At 40.6% G+C, this 14,950-nt stretch overlaps 2 protein-coding genes across 3 annotated transcripts; one reads left to right on the plus strand and one right to left on the minus strand.

The window, feature by feature from the left end:
- The first annotated feature begins 120 nt into the window (after positions 1–120).
- On the plus strand, positions 121–2,093 carry cunh11orf68 (chromosome unknown C11orf68 homolog). Of its 2 annotated transcripts, none has more exons than XM_071478075.1 (2): positions 121–368; positions 836–2,093. In XM_071478075.1, exon 2 carries the CDS (start codon positions 880–882, stop codon positions 1,621–1,623), a length of 744 nt encoding a protein of 247 aa, XP_071334176.1. In that variant the 5' UTR covers positions 121–368; positions 836–879; the 3' UTR covers positions 1,624–2,093. The 2 variants fall into 2 exon arrangements, with proteins under 2 accessions (XP_071334176.1, XP_071334177.1); XM_071478076.1 differs by lacking the exon at positions 121–368 and adding an exon at positions 403–517.
- On the minus strand, positions 2,091–14,549 carry rela (v-rel avian reticuloendotheliosis viral oncogene homolog A). The gene is given in 12 exon segments (XM_071478068.1): positions 2,091–3,287; positions 3,289–4,058; positions 4,402–4,485; positions 4,584–4,664; positions 4,772–4,987; positions 7,318–7,422; positions 7,758–7,892; positions 9,484–9,575; positions 10,876–11,021; positions 12,178–12,323; positions 12,584–12,619; positions 14,369–14,549. Coding segments are annotated over 12 exon segments (1,887 nt in total). The 5' UTR covers positions 14,376–14,549; the 3' UTR covers positions 2,091–3,218.
- Positions 14,550–14,950: the final 401 nt, after the last annotated feature.

Below are 14,950 nucleotides of genomic sequence, written 5' to 3' on the forward strand. Positions count from 1 at the left end.
GACATTTTTGCATACGCCTAAGGAACCTCTTGTCATGTGTCGTTGTATACCTACGTTGTTGAATTCAGTACATCATATGCTTAAATTGGTAAATAAAACGACTGTTATACCAGGAATGTGTTGTATATATATATATATATTTTTTTTTATAACAACGCAGGGATGCTACTTTATTTGTGTGTCGAATTTATTAATAGACCAACAATTTCCCGAGGTGTATGATTTCTTGGATGGGCAATATTAGTTAAACTGGCAGACATTTGAGCAGAGCTTGTCATATTGCCCTTTAATACAGAGTGGACCGTATACCGCCGCGGCTGCGCTTGTGCGGAAGAACAACACTGAACCACAAACGTGAACATCTGCAGGTAGGTTAAGCCTTAACATCTGTGGTCTCCGATCAGCGTGCGATCATTGCTGCCGTCCACAAGCCAGCATGCGCGTTACAGCGTTAGTTGGGTTCAACAGCCGGCTGTAAATCATCATCATCCAAATTCAAGACGAGCACAGACGATTGGTAACACGGGTAGCCAGTTAGCTAGCTACTATAAGACTGGAGCCAAGCAAATACACACATTTATTGTGCGTGTTTAGTCACATGTCCACTGTAGGCGATGCACAAACGAAATGGTCAGCAGCTTATGTTTTGTGAGAGAATCGGATGTGGGTAAACGTTAGCTATTGAACAAGTGCTGCTAATGTAGCTAATGTAGCTAGCAGCATTTGTAAACATCCGCAAGCAATCCATCCATCTGTCCACTTGTGTCTATACTATACACTAACACAGAGGCTGATCTCAGGTTTACTTTAATACACAACACCTTCCTTCCAACAGGACCAGATCCAACACGTCTCTAATAGCCTCACACTGGCAGCATTATGGAAGAGGAAGAGGCCCCTGTCGAAGGCGAGGTGGAGACCCCCTTTGCCGCAGAGACTTATGCCGCGGAGGCCATGGCTGCAGACATGGACCCTTGGATAGTGTTTGACTCCAGACGAACTCCCAGATCCGAGTTTGACGGCTGGCTGGAGAGCAACAGGCCCTCACAGGTGAACAGATTTGGTGATGCGGAAGGTGGTGTTAGCCCTGTGGGGTGGATTGCTGTGCTGGGCCCGACCCACTGCCCCAGCGGTGGGGATGTCACGGGTCTCCAGGAGAGCTGGGAGAAACTTCTGGCCAGTGGCCGGCCTGTCAGCTTCCAGACAGTGAAGGAGCTGGCCCTGAACCACGGGGTGCTCACGGGCAAGTGGCTGATGCACTTGGACTCGGGTTTTAAGTTGGACCATGCGTGGGAGTGTGTGGCCAGAGCAGCCCTGGATGGCAAAGTCTCCCTGGTCAAAGTCAGTCCCTATGATCCCAAGGGAGAGGGGAAGCAGGTCATTTGTGCCTATAACCAGAACTTCACTGACGAGAGCGAGGTTATAAGGCTGGACAACGTCATCCGCGCCACGGGGGTCAAGTGCCCTCTCTCCTACAAGCCAGATGTGTACACATACCTGGGAATCTACCGAAACAACCGCTGGAAGCTTTGTCCGACCATATATGAGAGCAAATTTGACCTGGAGTGTGTACCAAGGCGTTCCCACATTGTCGACAAAGTGACCAATCTTGAAGTAACATAAGCCTGTCAAAATAAGAGGGTGCTTTTGCAGGATGGGTAAAAGAAGAGGCCCTTAGTGATCCCGTGAGGTGGGCTGGGCAGTAAAACTCACCGATTGAAATTGTTTTGAAAGTCAGTGGCTGAATTTTGATCTCATGTTCTTCCTTTTGGCAAAAAACACTAATATCTAATTTCACTTGTCTTGCTGTAATATTTTCTAAGTCACCTAAAATAGTCACATTTTTGTATTGAATATATTGTATTCATAAGTAAGACTATTTGTATTTTTGAGGTTCTGTTTGTAACACACTAACACTTACCTGAATGACAGGGTGGCTATAGAAATCCTTGATTTGTATGCACATCTTCAGGGGAAAATTTGCATTCAATGAAGCATTTTTTTTTAAATTCTGATACATTTCTGTCATTTGTTTAACTTTTTTTTTTTTTGCTTACCGAGTTGCCAAATAAAATTTACTTTTGAAGACCTTATTTATATGCATTTTTTTTATTGCCAAGAAAAGTGTTTTTTTTTGCATTATAACAGAATTCATCATTCATGACAGCAAAATATTGCATATAGTACAGTCTGCTTACATCATACTAGTATAAAACTGCATAATGCCATCTCAATAAAGCAAATTTAGCTACAAAGTATAGCAAGGTGACCTACAGGTCTGAAACCGCTGAGTTAAATGGCAGCCATATGGATAAAATATATAGAAAAACTGATTAGAGACCAGAGGAATTTATACTGCCAGACAAAAAAAGACCTGAAACAGCTTTGTGAGAGTGATGCATGAACCTTTTTTACACTTCTTTGCTATAAGCATGTGCTTATTAAAGTTGCTTGTTTGATAATTATTTACATATAGACCTTCATTTGGCTCTTAAACATGACTACAATACTATGTTGTGGAGACTCTGAATAGAGGCACCTGTGTAAAGAAAGTGGTGTTACAGTTACTGCCGACCGTAGATAACATTCTCTTCAGTTACAATGAACTACGTGAGAGATTTAATTAAAGGACAATATAGAAGTTAAAAAGAATTACATGGAGATATTAAAGGACAGTAGAGATTATTTGCATTGACTTTCCTCTAGATCAAATTAAATTCTTAATGAAAATTTAATATACCAGCTGTTTTGTTTAAGATAAAAAACTAAACGTTAAACATTTCAATTATGTTGTCAGTTATGACATTAACACTGACCTGCAAAAACATGCTTACCATGTTCCATCAAAAATATCTTCGATGGGAAAACATCTTCACAGACACCTTCAGCAATGCATCTGATCTGATGTTGACACTGGCTGAAACAGTTAATGATTGATGCTAAACAAGGCTTAACAAAGACAATGAAATCTGCAATCTGATTATGTTCTGTTTTGTGTTTTATCATCTGTCAGACAAACTGTATATAAAGCCTGGCAAAACCCATAAATTAAAATACCATAAATAGTCTTTCATGGTATTTCAATAGGCATGTCCACAGTGAGCAGTTTTGCTACATTCTCTCCCTTCCAGCCCTTCATATCCACCTTGTTTCCTTTTTGTCTTTGGTAACAACAAAGGAGTTTTAGTTCTGAAGGTGAAATGGGCAGCACACATGGTCTATGTCAATGTGTCAGTGACTTTAAGTCGGGTGTCCTGACACAAACCCAGCTTGGCTTTCGCTGTTAAAAATGGAAATGAGACGATCCTCGTCAACAGACATCAAATCATCGAACTCATCTAGCACAGCGGGCGGGTGGTGGTTGTTGTTGTTGGATGCCATAACAATGCCCTCGTTCTGGAGCAAGTTGACGATGCTGTTGGGGTAATTCATCCAGGTGCTACCTGGGTTGCTGGCAGGATCAGAAGTGTTCTGGGATGCTGTGTTGTTCTGGGCAACAGCAGAGGAGCTGGGAGGGGCAGCTTGTTGGCATGAAGTATGGGCCAACATTGAGGCGCCATTTCCGGGGTTCAGAAGGTCCTCAAAGTCATCCATGTTTAGGCTGTCCAGGGTGCCTGGGGCCTGGGCTTCAGGAAAGCTAGGGAATTCTGGGATATCATCATCATCCACCCGGAACTGAGGGCCCTGGAGGTTGAAGGAGCTGCTGGCCTGTGAGGAGACCGTGCTTCCCTGAGAAGCTGCGGGCTCCTGGGCCATGGCTGAGGAAATGTTGGGGAAGAATTCATGAAGGTCTGACAGGTTGACAGTTGAGAAGTCCTGGTTGGCAGTGGAGGTGGTTGTAGAGGAGGAGGAGGAAGATGGTGCCTGACTCATTGTGAAGCTGGGCACTGGAGCGGCTTTGGGCTGGGGGCCTAGGTTCAGGCTCTCCATGATTTTCCATGTTTGGTTTGTCGTCACAGCTGAGATGGAAGGAGAGGCCTCTACCTTGGGCTGGACGGAGAAGAGCTGGCTGGTCTGATATGAGTAGGAGGGCTGGGGTTTCACTCCACTGGCAGCTGCTGAATACACACAAAACAAACAAGCAGGTTGAGTTCCAATCTCTAAAGTATAACACATTTTGTCTGACTAACACTAACACTAAAAATATTCAATTCAGAAAATTATATTAACAATAATAAGAAAATTAGATCGCAATATATCCTTAGAGTGGAGAAGCCGAAACCAGACATGTTTGACATTTCTGATAAATGAAACGAATGATTATCAAAATAGTTGCCAATTAATTTTCTGTCAATTAACTGATCCATTAATCAACTTTTAGTTGCATTAAAAGCACAGCCCTTCTGTGCAGGGTTTGAACAGGATCACCATATGTGATATGAACAATGTAAACAGCCTCACCAGCTTGCGTGTTCATTGACGGAGGCTTGGCTGTAACCGTTCTCCTCGCTGGGCTTATGTGCCGTCTATCTTGTGGAATGGACACTGAAATATTAACAGACATGATTACATTACAACTGAAAAAAAACCCATTTACCTTATAATATTAAGGCAGACAGACAATATAAATCTCATCAACTTACCACTTGACAGCATGGGCCCCAGCTTCAGGCTCTGGAACATGTCTCCTGTCCGCTTTCTCTTCTCACTCAGTCTGTATTCATCTACAGGGATCATTTTGAAAATGCAGTTGTAAGGCCCAGTTTGGAGAGTTAAGCAACAAATTCATCCCTCAAGTATCATATGGAAGAATGAGAACATTGCCTCCTACCTGGATCAGCGGGCAGGTACTGGAAGTCCATTGGCTCGCTGACCTCACGGTCAGAGGGCCGGCGGAGCTGCATCTTGACTCTAATGGGCTCAGTGAGATTAGTGTCGCGGTAGGGCGGTGTACGGAACACAATGGCCACCTGCCTGTGCACATCGGCCTGGGAGAAAGTGCCCTTTCCCTCCCAGGAGTCCTGGAAGAAACGCACCTCAATGTCCTCTGTAGAGAAACAGAAAATGGGAAATGTAACATACTAAAGAGGAGAGCGGACTCGCCAGTTAAATGACAAATCAAAATCAGACGTTGACCACAGAGGCATTTCAGCACTGAGGTTTACTATTAACAGAGAGCAGGCGCTCTAAGCGCCCAGAGTGTTGCATCACCTTTGCTGCTATGCAACACAAAGTCTGACAACAGCTTACAAACCTTGTAATTAGCTTCAGGCTGCTAGACTTCAAGTAAGAAGACATATAATGTTTAAATGACAATGTAATGGCTCTGCTTGTTGTGAAAATGGCTACTTGACATACTCCTGGAAAGATCAGGACAACGAGTTTTATAATCTAGTCCAAGATGCAGGGTCACAGGCTGTTTTCACACTGATGTAATGTGTTTCTCAGGCTGAGCACAGCTCCAATTTTCAAATTAAAACCACATGGTTTATAACATATGCACCTGTCAAACTACTGCAAATAATGGTGGGAAAAGTCTGAGTGTCAATCAGGGGAAGATAATGCAAAGAAATGAAAAAGAGATAAAAGATTGCAAGGAAGCGGAAAAAGAGTATATATAAAGGTATTTTCACATTCATTACATGGATACAGCAAGCAGAGACAGTTAAGTGACATACACACTAGTGATTTATTATCAGAAAAATGAGAAGATGTGTAAATAGAGGAACAAAGCTTTTGGTTTGTGATAAAAGTCACTCGTAGTGATTACATGACTGCTTTGCATTGCATTACATGCAACAAATACAGTGGCAGGCAAGGAAACCCTGCATTAGCAACAGGTTTAAAGATGGACTCATTTTTGGTTTTGGTTGGAGGCCTCGAGGACTGAGCTAGAAATTCAAAATAGACCTTATAAAGCTGTGACATGAACACTCGCCAATTTAAACTATTTACATATCCAGCAGACAGAGCAATATTAGCATTAATATGGAGTCATGTCTCTTGCCACCTGCATAAATATAAGTCTAATATTCACTCTCTTTGTAGCTGTGTTTTAGCCTCCTGTGAAACATATCTGTCTCTTTAGCTGCTTTAGGGCTAGTTTTAGCTCTAAATGCTCTACTATGTCCACGAGTTATTCACTAATATTGTCGTCTGCCATTTGCTGCTGAGCAGGTAGTATACAGTAGTCCATTATCAGAGCTTTATGACTGAAAACACCCACTGTTGAGGGAGGAAATTAGGTTGTAGGTGAGAAAACCAAAACAATGAGCTAAAAGAGGCTAAAACACTTGCTAATGCTGCAGGCTTGGGTTAGAATTCTAATTCTTGATACACGATTTAAATATAAATATTGATTTGAAGGGTACTGACAAAAATTTGGAGAATAGTGACGACAGCTGACAGTAACATTTTGTTGGTTTTAGGTCGTGTTGTAATGTAACAAAAATCCAACATCTTCTAAATATGTCAGGCCGAGGTAATCGCGACATAAAAATGTCGACATTACTAGTTGTGCTCACTAGTCATGAGCAAAACCCAACATCTACTATACATCAGCTAAGCATCACAGTGTCACTTAGCAAATGTTGGGTTTTGACGTCAGTTTTCCAACCAAAATGTAATGTCTGTCCAACATTAGAGTGGTTAGAGTCAAATGTCTTTGACATTTGACTCTAACGTAGATTTAATTTTTCATTTCTGAGAGGAAAAGGGTGTTAAATGTTATTCATTTTATCTTTCAAAAGTAAAATAGTCTGCCTTTCAATGAGCTGGACAAACCACTGTATGTCCTGTAAAATACTGTATTAACTGTAATGACTATATAATGACTAAAAACAAGCATTTCTTTGAGTCTCAGTATATCTTGCTAACAGCTACTATATGTTGGATGTTGATTTGAGATTTACTTTGATATTTGGCAAACATTCCTTCTGGTAAGTAGAGAGTGGGCTTATCAGTTTTGTTTGTGTTGGCCCCTTGTCATGAAATCACCTGTGTTACTCATATTTCCTTCTATTCAACTGCACTTGTAAAGAAGGAAACTGGACCATGAATGTGTAATTTATGAGGTTATCCATTTGATCATTTACAATAAAAGAACATAGAAACTCTGCAACAATGAACCTCAAGGACCTGTTTTTCAAGCTCACTTACTCAAAAAGAGCCGGTGTACTGTCAGTATACTTTGGTATCTTGTGGGTGTGATGGGTTTACACCTTTACTGCTCCGGTTCTATTTATGAACTGTTAAATATGAAAGTAAAGGTTCAGAGTTGTGCAGAGACAGCCACTCCTGCATGGGGCCGTTGTTGATTCTCATACTGAGTGTCTGAATGAAAATGAAAGACCATCGTGCAGTGCAGACATAATGTACCTTTTTGCACTTTGTCACACAGCAGAAAGATTTCATCTCCGCCCTTGCAGCTTCCAGAGTTGCGGTTGACTCGGCAGATCTTCAGCTCAGCTGTGTTTGGGGCCCCTGTAACACAGGAAAAGGATGAACAAATGAATACAACACTAAACCTACAGATTAATACCAGACAACTGCTAAATGCAGCTTTAGGCAGCCTCTTTCCTCTCTAAATAGCAAACTGGAGGTCTTTTGACACTTGAACCCAGATGAACAGATGAAAAAGTCCTGGGGAAAGCACTGAACTGCTGATTTTGTTTTTGTTGGAATATGCAAATTAAAAGAAATTGAAGAGTACAGAATATTAATATAATATCAATTAATATTAGCATTAAAAAGTTTGCATCAATGGAACTTTGTTATACAGTATATCTAGTTATGTATGTGTGTATGTGTCCACTCACTGTTGTCATAAATGGGCTGCGATACCACAGGCTCCAGAGGAAACAGCTCCCCTGTAGGCAGAGTGATGGAGGCCTGGAAGCAAAGCCGAACTGAATTCAGGTCAAACTCCTCCTCCCACACCTTCGCCTCAGGAACTGCAGCCAAGAAACAGCAGAGAATGGGTGGGGTGTACAAACAGGCAACACAGCAGTCTGGCAGAGCACTGCATCCTGTCATATGTAGGCTATCTGTATTTAAGCATCAGTGTAGGGTGAAAGGGGCAGAATACTTCCTGTTGTTATTTTAACTCTCAATGTAGTTTAAGCCATTTTTTTAAAGCTTAAACTGGGTATCATACTTTTTTCTATAAGTAGTATCATTGCTTTATCTGTAGTTTTGTGTATAATATTTTTTTTATAAACACTGACGTGAAACTATGGCAGTGCAAATTAAAGTTAATATTAATTTAATACTGCTACTCCTACTACTACTAACTGAATACATTAACAAGAAATATCGTCTTCACATTGGCAAAGGCTTCGGCTATGGGGGATCGCTCTGAACATCATCAGTCACTGAGACCATCGTCTATTGGCACAGTCCTAACAGGCCTACATGCTTGCAGTTTTGTTTTATATGGCCCCTCTCTCTCTCTCTCTCTATCAAAAGTGTACTACTGGTATTACTGAAATAACCAGCGTCTCTCCCCTCGCCTCTGAAAGACGCACAGCAGACAGCGGCAGCTACTTTTCATTTCTTTTGTTGTTCTTCTTATTCATATTCTTATTAATAGGACTACTGGCAAATAAAATCTCAAGCGCTTTATAAATTTTGTATCTGTCGTTTCTGACCACGAAGAAGTGAAAAAAACAACCAAACTGAGCGCCTCAAAAGCCGTGGTACAGTTTGCACAGAGTGTGTGAGAGAGAGTGAGAGACAGTTGAAAGACGGCGGTTTGCGGGTCGTGTTCATGTGATTAATAATATATGTTTGTGGGGTGGGTCTCATCATGGGTCGGGGGGGCGCGAGCAATAAAAAATCCTGACCTGCACATCGCTAGTGGCAATCACTGCTAATGCTACGTACCCAGTTAGCTAGTTCTTAACCCCAGGAAGGTAAAAATTACACTAGCTACAGACTGAAATAGAAACGTGTTGTAACAAGAGGACAGAGAGACACAAATATAGACCCTCCAAGAAATGTATTTATGACAGTAGCTAGCTTAATGTTAGCCAAACAGAGCCTATCCAGGTATCAATTGTTTTGCGTAAGAACAGCCATTTTCAAGCTAGTTTGTTAGCCCCCTAAGTTGATTTAGGCTAACGAAAAATGTTATTGCAAAGTTATTAGCACTTTTAGCAATTTTTAGGAAGAATGGCCATTTTTAGTTTTTTCAAGCAGATGAATTGATGACATGAATTCCAAATTCACACTTTTAAGTCACTAAGTAACTTTCGGTTTTAACATTTCTTTACCAAAAGCACATGTTTACGCTGGAAACTTCCGTTCTAGTTAAAAAAAACTCACTATAAAAACATACTTTGTAAATAAAAATGTTTCAGGTCAATTGCAAAAAGAAAGAAAAAAAAAAAAAAACTCAAAACAGTACATGACATTTGAATGGGACATTTGGGGACTCTGTCCATGCACAATAACTTTTCACACAGTGACAGATTTAACAGAGGAGGCGCGACAACGAAGAAAGGGCTTTTTGTTGTACACTCGTCTGTAACCATGACTACTTACTGTTGAAGGGGTTATTGTTTGTCTGCAGCCTGCAAGTGATGGCCTCATTCACATCCTTCTTCTTCACACACTGTATGCCCAGGTTCTGAAAACTGAAAGAGAAAGAAAAGTCTAAAACAGAAACTACATACACAGACATGAGCCCTCTAATTCACAACTGCTGTTTGATAAGAGGTCCTTTGTATTTGCACATGGTGCGGTCTATTAACCCAAGTTTTAATCTTATTTGCACCCTTGCTTTGGACATTTTCGTTCCCATAGAAGCTATATTTAAAAACAATAAAGCATCGTCACTATGGATCACTGACCACATCCGCAAGACCACAAGTTCAGAGGACAGCTAAGGGACACGGGAAGTGGAAAAATACTTGACTTTAAGTTCACTGCAAATAAATTAATATATATTAGACATCAGCCGATATAATAATATTGTTAATAATGTAAACACTTTTAAGATTCTACTTCTGCCGATAACCTCTGCTTTGGAACACCGGTCGTCACCTTTTTAACTCACTTATTATAATTAGTTAACGCCAAATTCTTTACTTAAATCATTTCTTAAATCTTAAATTTACCAAATGTTCTTTCAATTATTAACATTTTTATGCTTGCCCATTTATTTTGTTATAACATATACTGTAAATATTGCAATATTATATATATATATATATATATATATATATATATATATATATATATATATATATATATATATATATATATATATATATATATATTACAGTATATTATATGACTGTTTCACTGATTATATTTTGAGAAAATCTAATCATTTATCTTGCTTTAAATATGTTATCCATATATTACATAGTATTTGATGATATTTATTATGTTGTCTACTGGAAATCGCTTTCCTTCAGACTCCACCTGGAGATAAACTGCTGCATCACTCTATTCTAACTGTGTTTTGTTGGGTCCAGGAGCCTTTAACCCGTGTTGCAATGCAGAGCTTTTATCAAAATATCAATATTTTTAAGTGACTAAATATCAACTTGTGCTCTTACTCACTCTGTATCACAATACTGGCAGTGGACTGCAGCACACAGAGTTTGTTTGAATTTCATCACACTTGTGATGAACACAGACACAAAATTCTCTCTTGCCAGACAGACTTCTGTAATTATGCAATGTTAGGTTTACATATCAAGTGACTAATCTTACGACTGCTTTTTTCTTCCCTTGATACATCTTCACATTTTAAGGGCGGTTTTTGATTGTAACACACAACTGAAAGAAAGCCGTCTGCAGAGGCAAACTCAACTTGTCACTGGGGTAGTTCATGCTGTTAATGTTTTACTCAACTCCGCATACCTTCCTCATGTTTTACTAAAGTGGGAGGAAAAAAAAAAACTGAAAAAAAAAAAACATGCTTACCTGTGTATTCTCCTCTCCTGCAGGTCAGCCTCGTAGTAGCCATGTTTGCAGTCTTTCCCAACGAGTTCATGGGGGTGAGGCTTGTGCGGTGCATTCTTTGTTACGAGTGAGATGCGAACACGCAGGGGGCCGCTGTAATTGTGCACCTGCAGGAGGATTGGGTCAAACTTTAATGATCTGAAAAGGCAGTTTTAACGGTGGATGGGTGGATAATTGCCTGCAATTATCTAGTTAAAGGTTTGATCTCACAGACAGTGCATCTCACTGCTTAAACATAGTAACTCGTGTTTTACTGTGTAACATAACAAGTCTTAGACTTCAACAACGAAGCAACAATATTTTTAGAAAATAAAAAGGGTAAGACTCCTGCAAGGCTTCGGTCAAATGTGGAATTCTCTCTTTTTGAAAATACTTTGAAATCTTGGGAAATATGCTCATTTTCTTAATTAATACAGAATCGATGTAATATCTGAAGCGCAAAAACAACAATTTGTTTTTGATTAGTTTTGTTGACATGAATCATTATTTTCATGACCGATTAATCTCTCAATGCGAAATAATAATGCGTCTGTTATTTTCCTGAGTAACAGGTTGGTGTGGGCCTCGAGGCGATCAAGAGGAACAGGAAGCACCTGAGCTAAATTTCAAGTGACACAGCAAAGTGTCTGAAACATTTCAGTTTTTACTTTTGAATAAATTTGCAGCAATTTCTGAAATTCTGTTTTCACTTGGGGTACTGAGTGTAGATTAGTGACGGATTTTTTTTTTTATTTTTATTTTAGCATAAGATAAGACAAGATAACAAAATGTGAAAAAATGCGAAGGGTCTGAATACTTTCTGAATGCATTATGGACTGTGGCTGCTGCTTTTTTTTATCATGCTGTAGCACATGTCTTTATCTATTCTGAGGACATTTAGAATGCACATTGGTTTTCGTACCTTATTTTACAACCATCCTATTATTTGTCTCTCAGTATGATTTTTTTTGGTCTGTTTCTGGTGTTTTGCGGACTGCCACTGTTGCTTTTTCTGCCGTGACCTCAACACCAACAACATGATAACCTCCCGAAGTTTCGCTATGTTTGATTATGTTGTGCAAACACTTGACATTCTTAACAAAGATGTTCCTTTTGCTGCAAGAGAAGATTCAGCCCCGACCTGCCCCCTAGTGCCTCCAGTAGTATAGAAGCAGTTTGATGAAAACCAAGGATATCATGTCCCTTGCCCATTTTTTTTACCCAATCCACCACCAAAGTAGATTATGCATGTAGACATGCAGCAAAAAGTTGTGTCCGACTCACCTTGATGGCTGGGTGAGTCTTAGTGGTGTCATTGCTTTTCTCCCCAGGAATGCTGCCGGCTGAGCGTCCTTCACACTTGTACCTGAACCTCATCCCCCTCTGCTTCGGCTGCTCAATGATCTCTATGAAGGGGCTTGCCGTTTGAACTGATGCACACGTGGAAGGAAGAGAAGAAGAATCTGGCTTAAACGCAGCGTCACTTTTGGAACTACAACAGCACAGTGTTCAGATTGTGCAACCGCCTGCCTGCATTGCTTCACCTCTATCAGTTAGTCAACACAGAAATAGCTCTGTCATCGATCACCAGCGGACAGACTGTTAAAGTGTTTACTCATGAAGAGCCTGCAGTCAATATCAGCGCTGATTCATGCGTAACACTGACCATTTGCGGGAAATATCTTCTTACCTGGGTTCAGTGGGGTCATGCCCCATCCATACACACCTGTGATGGGCAGAAAACAAGAAGAACAATTATAGTACACGGAACACAGTGGCAGCATGGATGACAAACACCAAAAACAGCTTCAGCAAGAAATTGTGGTTTAGTAAGAGTTTGTCATTTGTGGTGTGGTCTGGGTGGAAAACTTTTAGACAGTGCAACCTCCAGGGAGGTCAAGGGATGATGAGATGCGAGGGCTTCGCAGCTAAGTATAATTACTCATCATAAACTGCCTGCCAAAAGCTAAAGGAGAAGAAGTGCAGCGCAAAGCAAACAAAGACAGGCAGGGTGTAATATCAGTATCACATTACCCGCCTTGTCATGAGAGGCCTCCACTGCGACAGAAGAGCAGGCCGCGCTCTAGTTTCAGGTTCCCGGTTAATGAATTGTTGGAATTCATAGAAACAAGTGAGGTGTGGCCCATGATCAGGTGATCAGAGCTCCTCCCATCAGCTAGTAAGACTTGTTCAATTTGAAAGCATGAATAAGATGCTTTCCAAGCTGTAACAAGCCAGCTTCCCGGCCTCAGACCAAAGTAGTACAGTAGTAGGTAGTAGTAGTGGGTTTAAATAGTTTGGTTTTTTTTTTTGCCTTTTAGATTTTGTCTAAATAGTGACAAATGTAAAGAGTCACTGTTTAAAGTTATATTATGTAACAATAAAGTGAACTGTTATGGGTCTTGGAATTAGACAAAGCATAAAACACCAGTAAGCTTGTAATTACTACACTTTACTACATTTACTGAGACGGGATGTTGTGAAAGTGAAGGTGCTCATAAAATCACTGAATGTATCAATATCAAAACACAGCTGAAGCATCTCAGACATTTGTGTGAGTCACTTTCACTCTTATTAGCCCCAGAAAGGCATCACTACTTCAACAAGTTTGTTATGCCTGTCACACGAATTGTTGACATGAAGTGATATGATATCTATCTTCATAGCCCACCAGCTCCTACCCATGTTCTAGACACGGATAAATGGTGTTCAGCAACAATGTGGAGGCTTATGATGAGAAAACAGCGTTTCATCCTAATAATGCATCAAATCTCATTATTTCATTTTGATCAATTTTCTTCTTACACGCATAGGAAAATGCGATGTAAAACACAAAACGGGCAGATTTTGATCGGCATACATATTTCCCACAACAACAACCCGAATCTCACCACACTTTGTGTAAAAATATGGTGCGTAATTTCCATAATTTCCATCCACCAAAATTGAGGTGGGCGGTTGCTAGCAGCGTGGGCCGATTGTCACTGGGGAGATTTTTAATTACAACGAATTCGACCTGGTGGTTAACATTTCAGCCGAAGTGAAGAAATGTTAGTCACAATGAGTGACAAGCCTTTAAAATGCGACTGGTAAATCGTGTATTTCCCAGAAGAGACAGACCACCATTAAATTGCCAACTTTTTTAGCGAGGTTTGGTATTTCTGATCACTCTAAGGAAATCCATGAGGTGGACTGACCCTTCAGGCCTCTTGGCAGCTCGACGCGGTTGGGTTCACCAGATGAGTAAGTCAGCGATGGGGAAGTAAACATAATAACTCCGACATTAGATTAGTTGAGTTAGTTAAGCCGCTATTTGTACGTTAGCTTACTGCCAGGGAACGGGACACTCCTCCTGTTAGCAAGACCCAGTTGCAGCGGGGCTTTCCCCTGTGCGCAAAACAACTCCCTGTACAGTTTCACCTCCACTGTCTACGCTGAGTAAACACTTCGAACAAATACAATCAGCTCCACTTACCATCCATGGCTGTGTCCGATTCAGACTTACGCCTCTCCTTCTACAGCCCAGCTTATCTGTTGTTTGGTTATTGTTGTTTTTTGACCACTAAAAGACGCTACAAACAGGCAGAGCAGCCTCTAAAAACTTCTCTACAGAGCTGCTCTGTCGCCTCCTTCGCTCCACCTACAACTGTGTACCAGACCGCACGGAGAGTAAAGCTCAACGCAAGTACAGCGCACGGTTTCCGGTAAGAGCAGCGCAGAAATACAAGACCTGTTTGAGGAGCGATATTTTCGCAGCATTCTTGTTTGACTTGTTGACTTCACAAAATGCTTAACTTTATTCCCTTCACGTTTTCCATTCATTTAGGCCGCTCATTTATTTGAACTGGCGCGGTCATTGACACAAATCATCGCACCTCAGCACTAAATATGTGATTTAAAGATGAATAATGACGCCTCTAAATAAAGCTGGTGCAGGCTACTAGTTTCAAACAGTGACAGTGACATCATTTTTATGTTGAAGTACTTTATCACCAACTAGTTTTCTACCAAAATATACAGTATTACATATATGATTTGATTATGCTATTTATAGTAG

Source organism: Trachinotus anak, unplaced genomic scaffold (genome assembly GCF_046630095.1).
Source record: "Trachinotus anak isolate AG129_WGS33_773 ecotype Australia unplaced genomic scaffold, CSIRO_AGI_Tana_v1 ptg000005l, whole genome shotgun sequence".
NCBI classification, from domain to species: domain Eukaryota; kingdom Metazoa; phylum Chordata; class Actinopteri; order Carangiformes; family Carangidae; genus Trachinotus; species Trachinotus anak.

Excerpts from the sequence above, each read along its gene's own strand:
- cunh11orf68 (XM_071478075.1), top strand. The coding sequence starts at position 880 with ATGGAAGAGGAAGAGGCCCCTGTCGAAGGCGAGGTGGAGACCCCCTTT.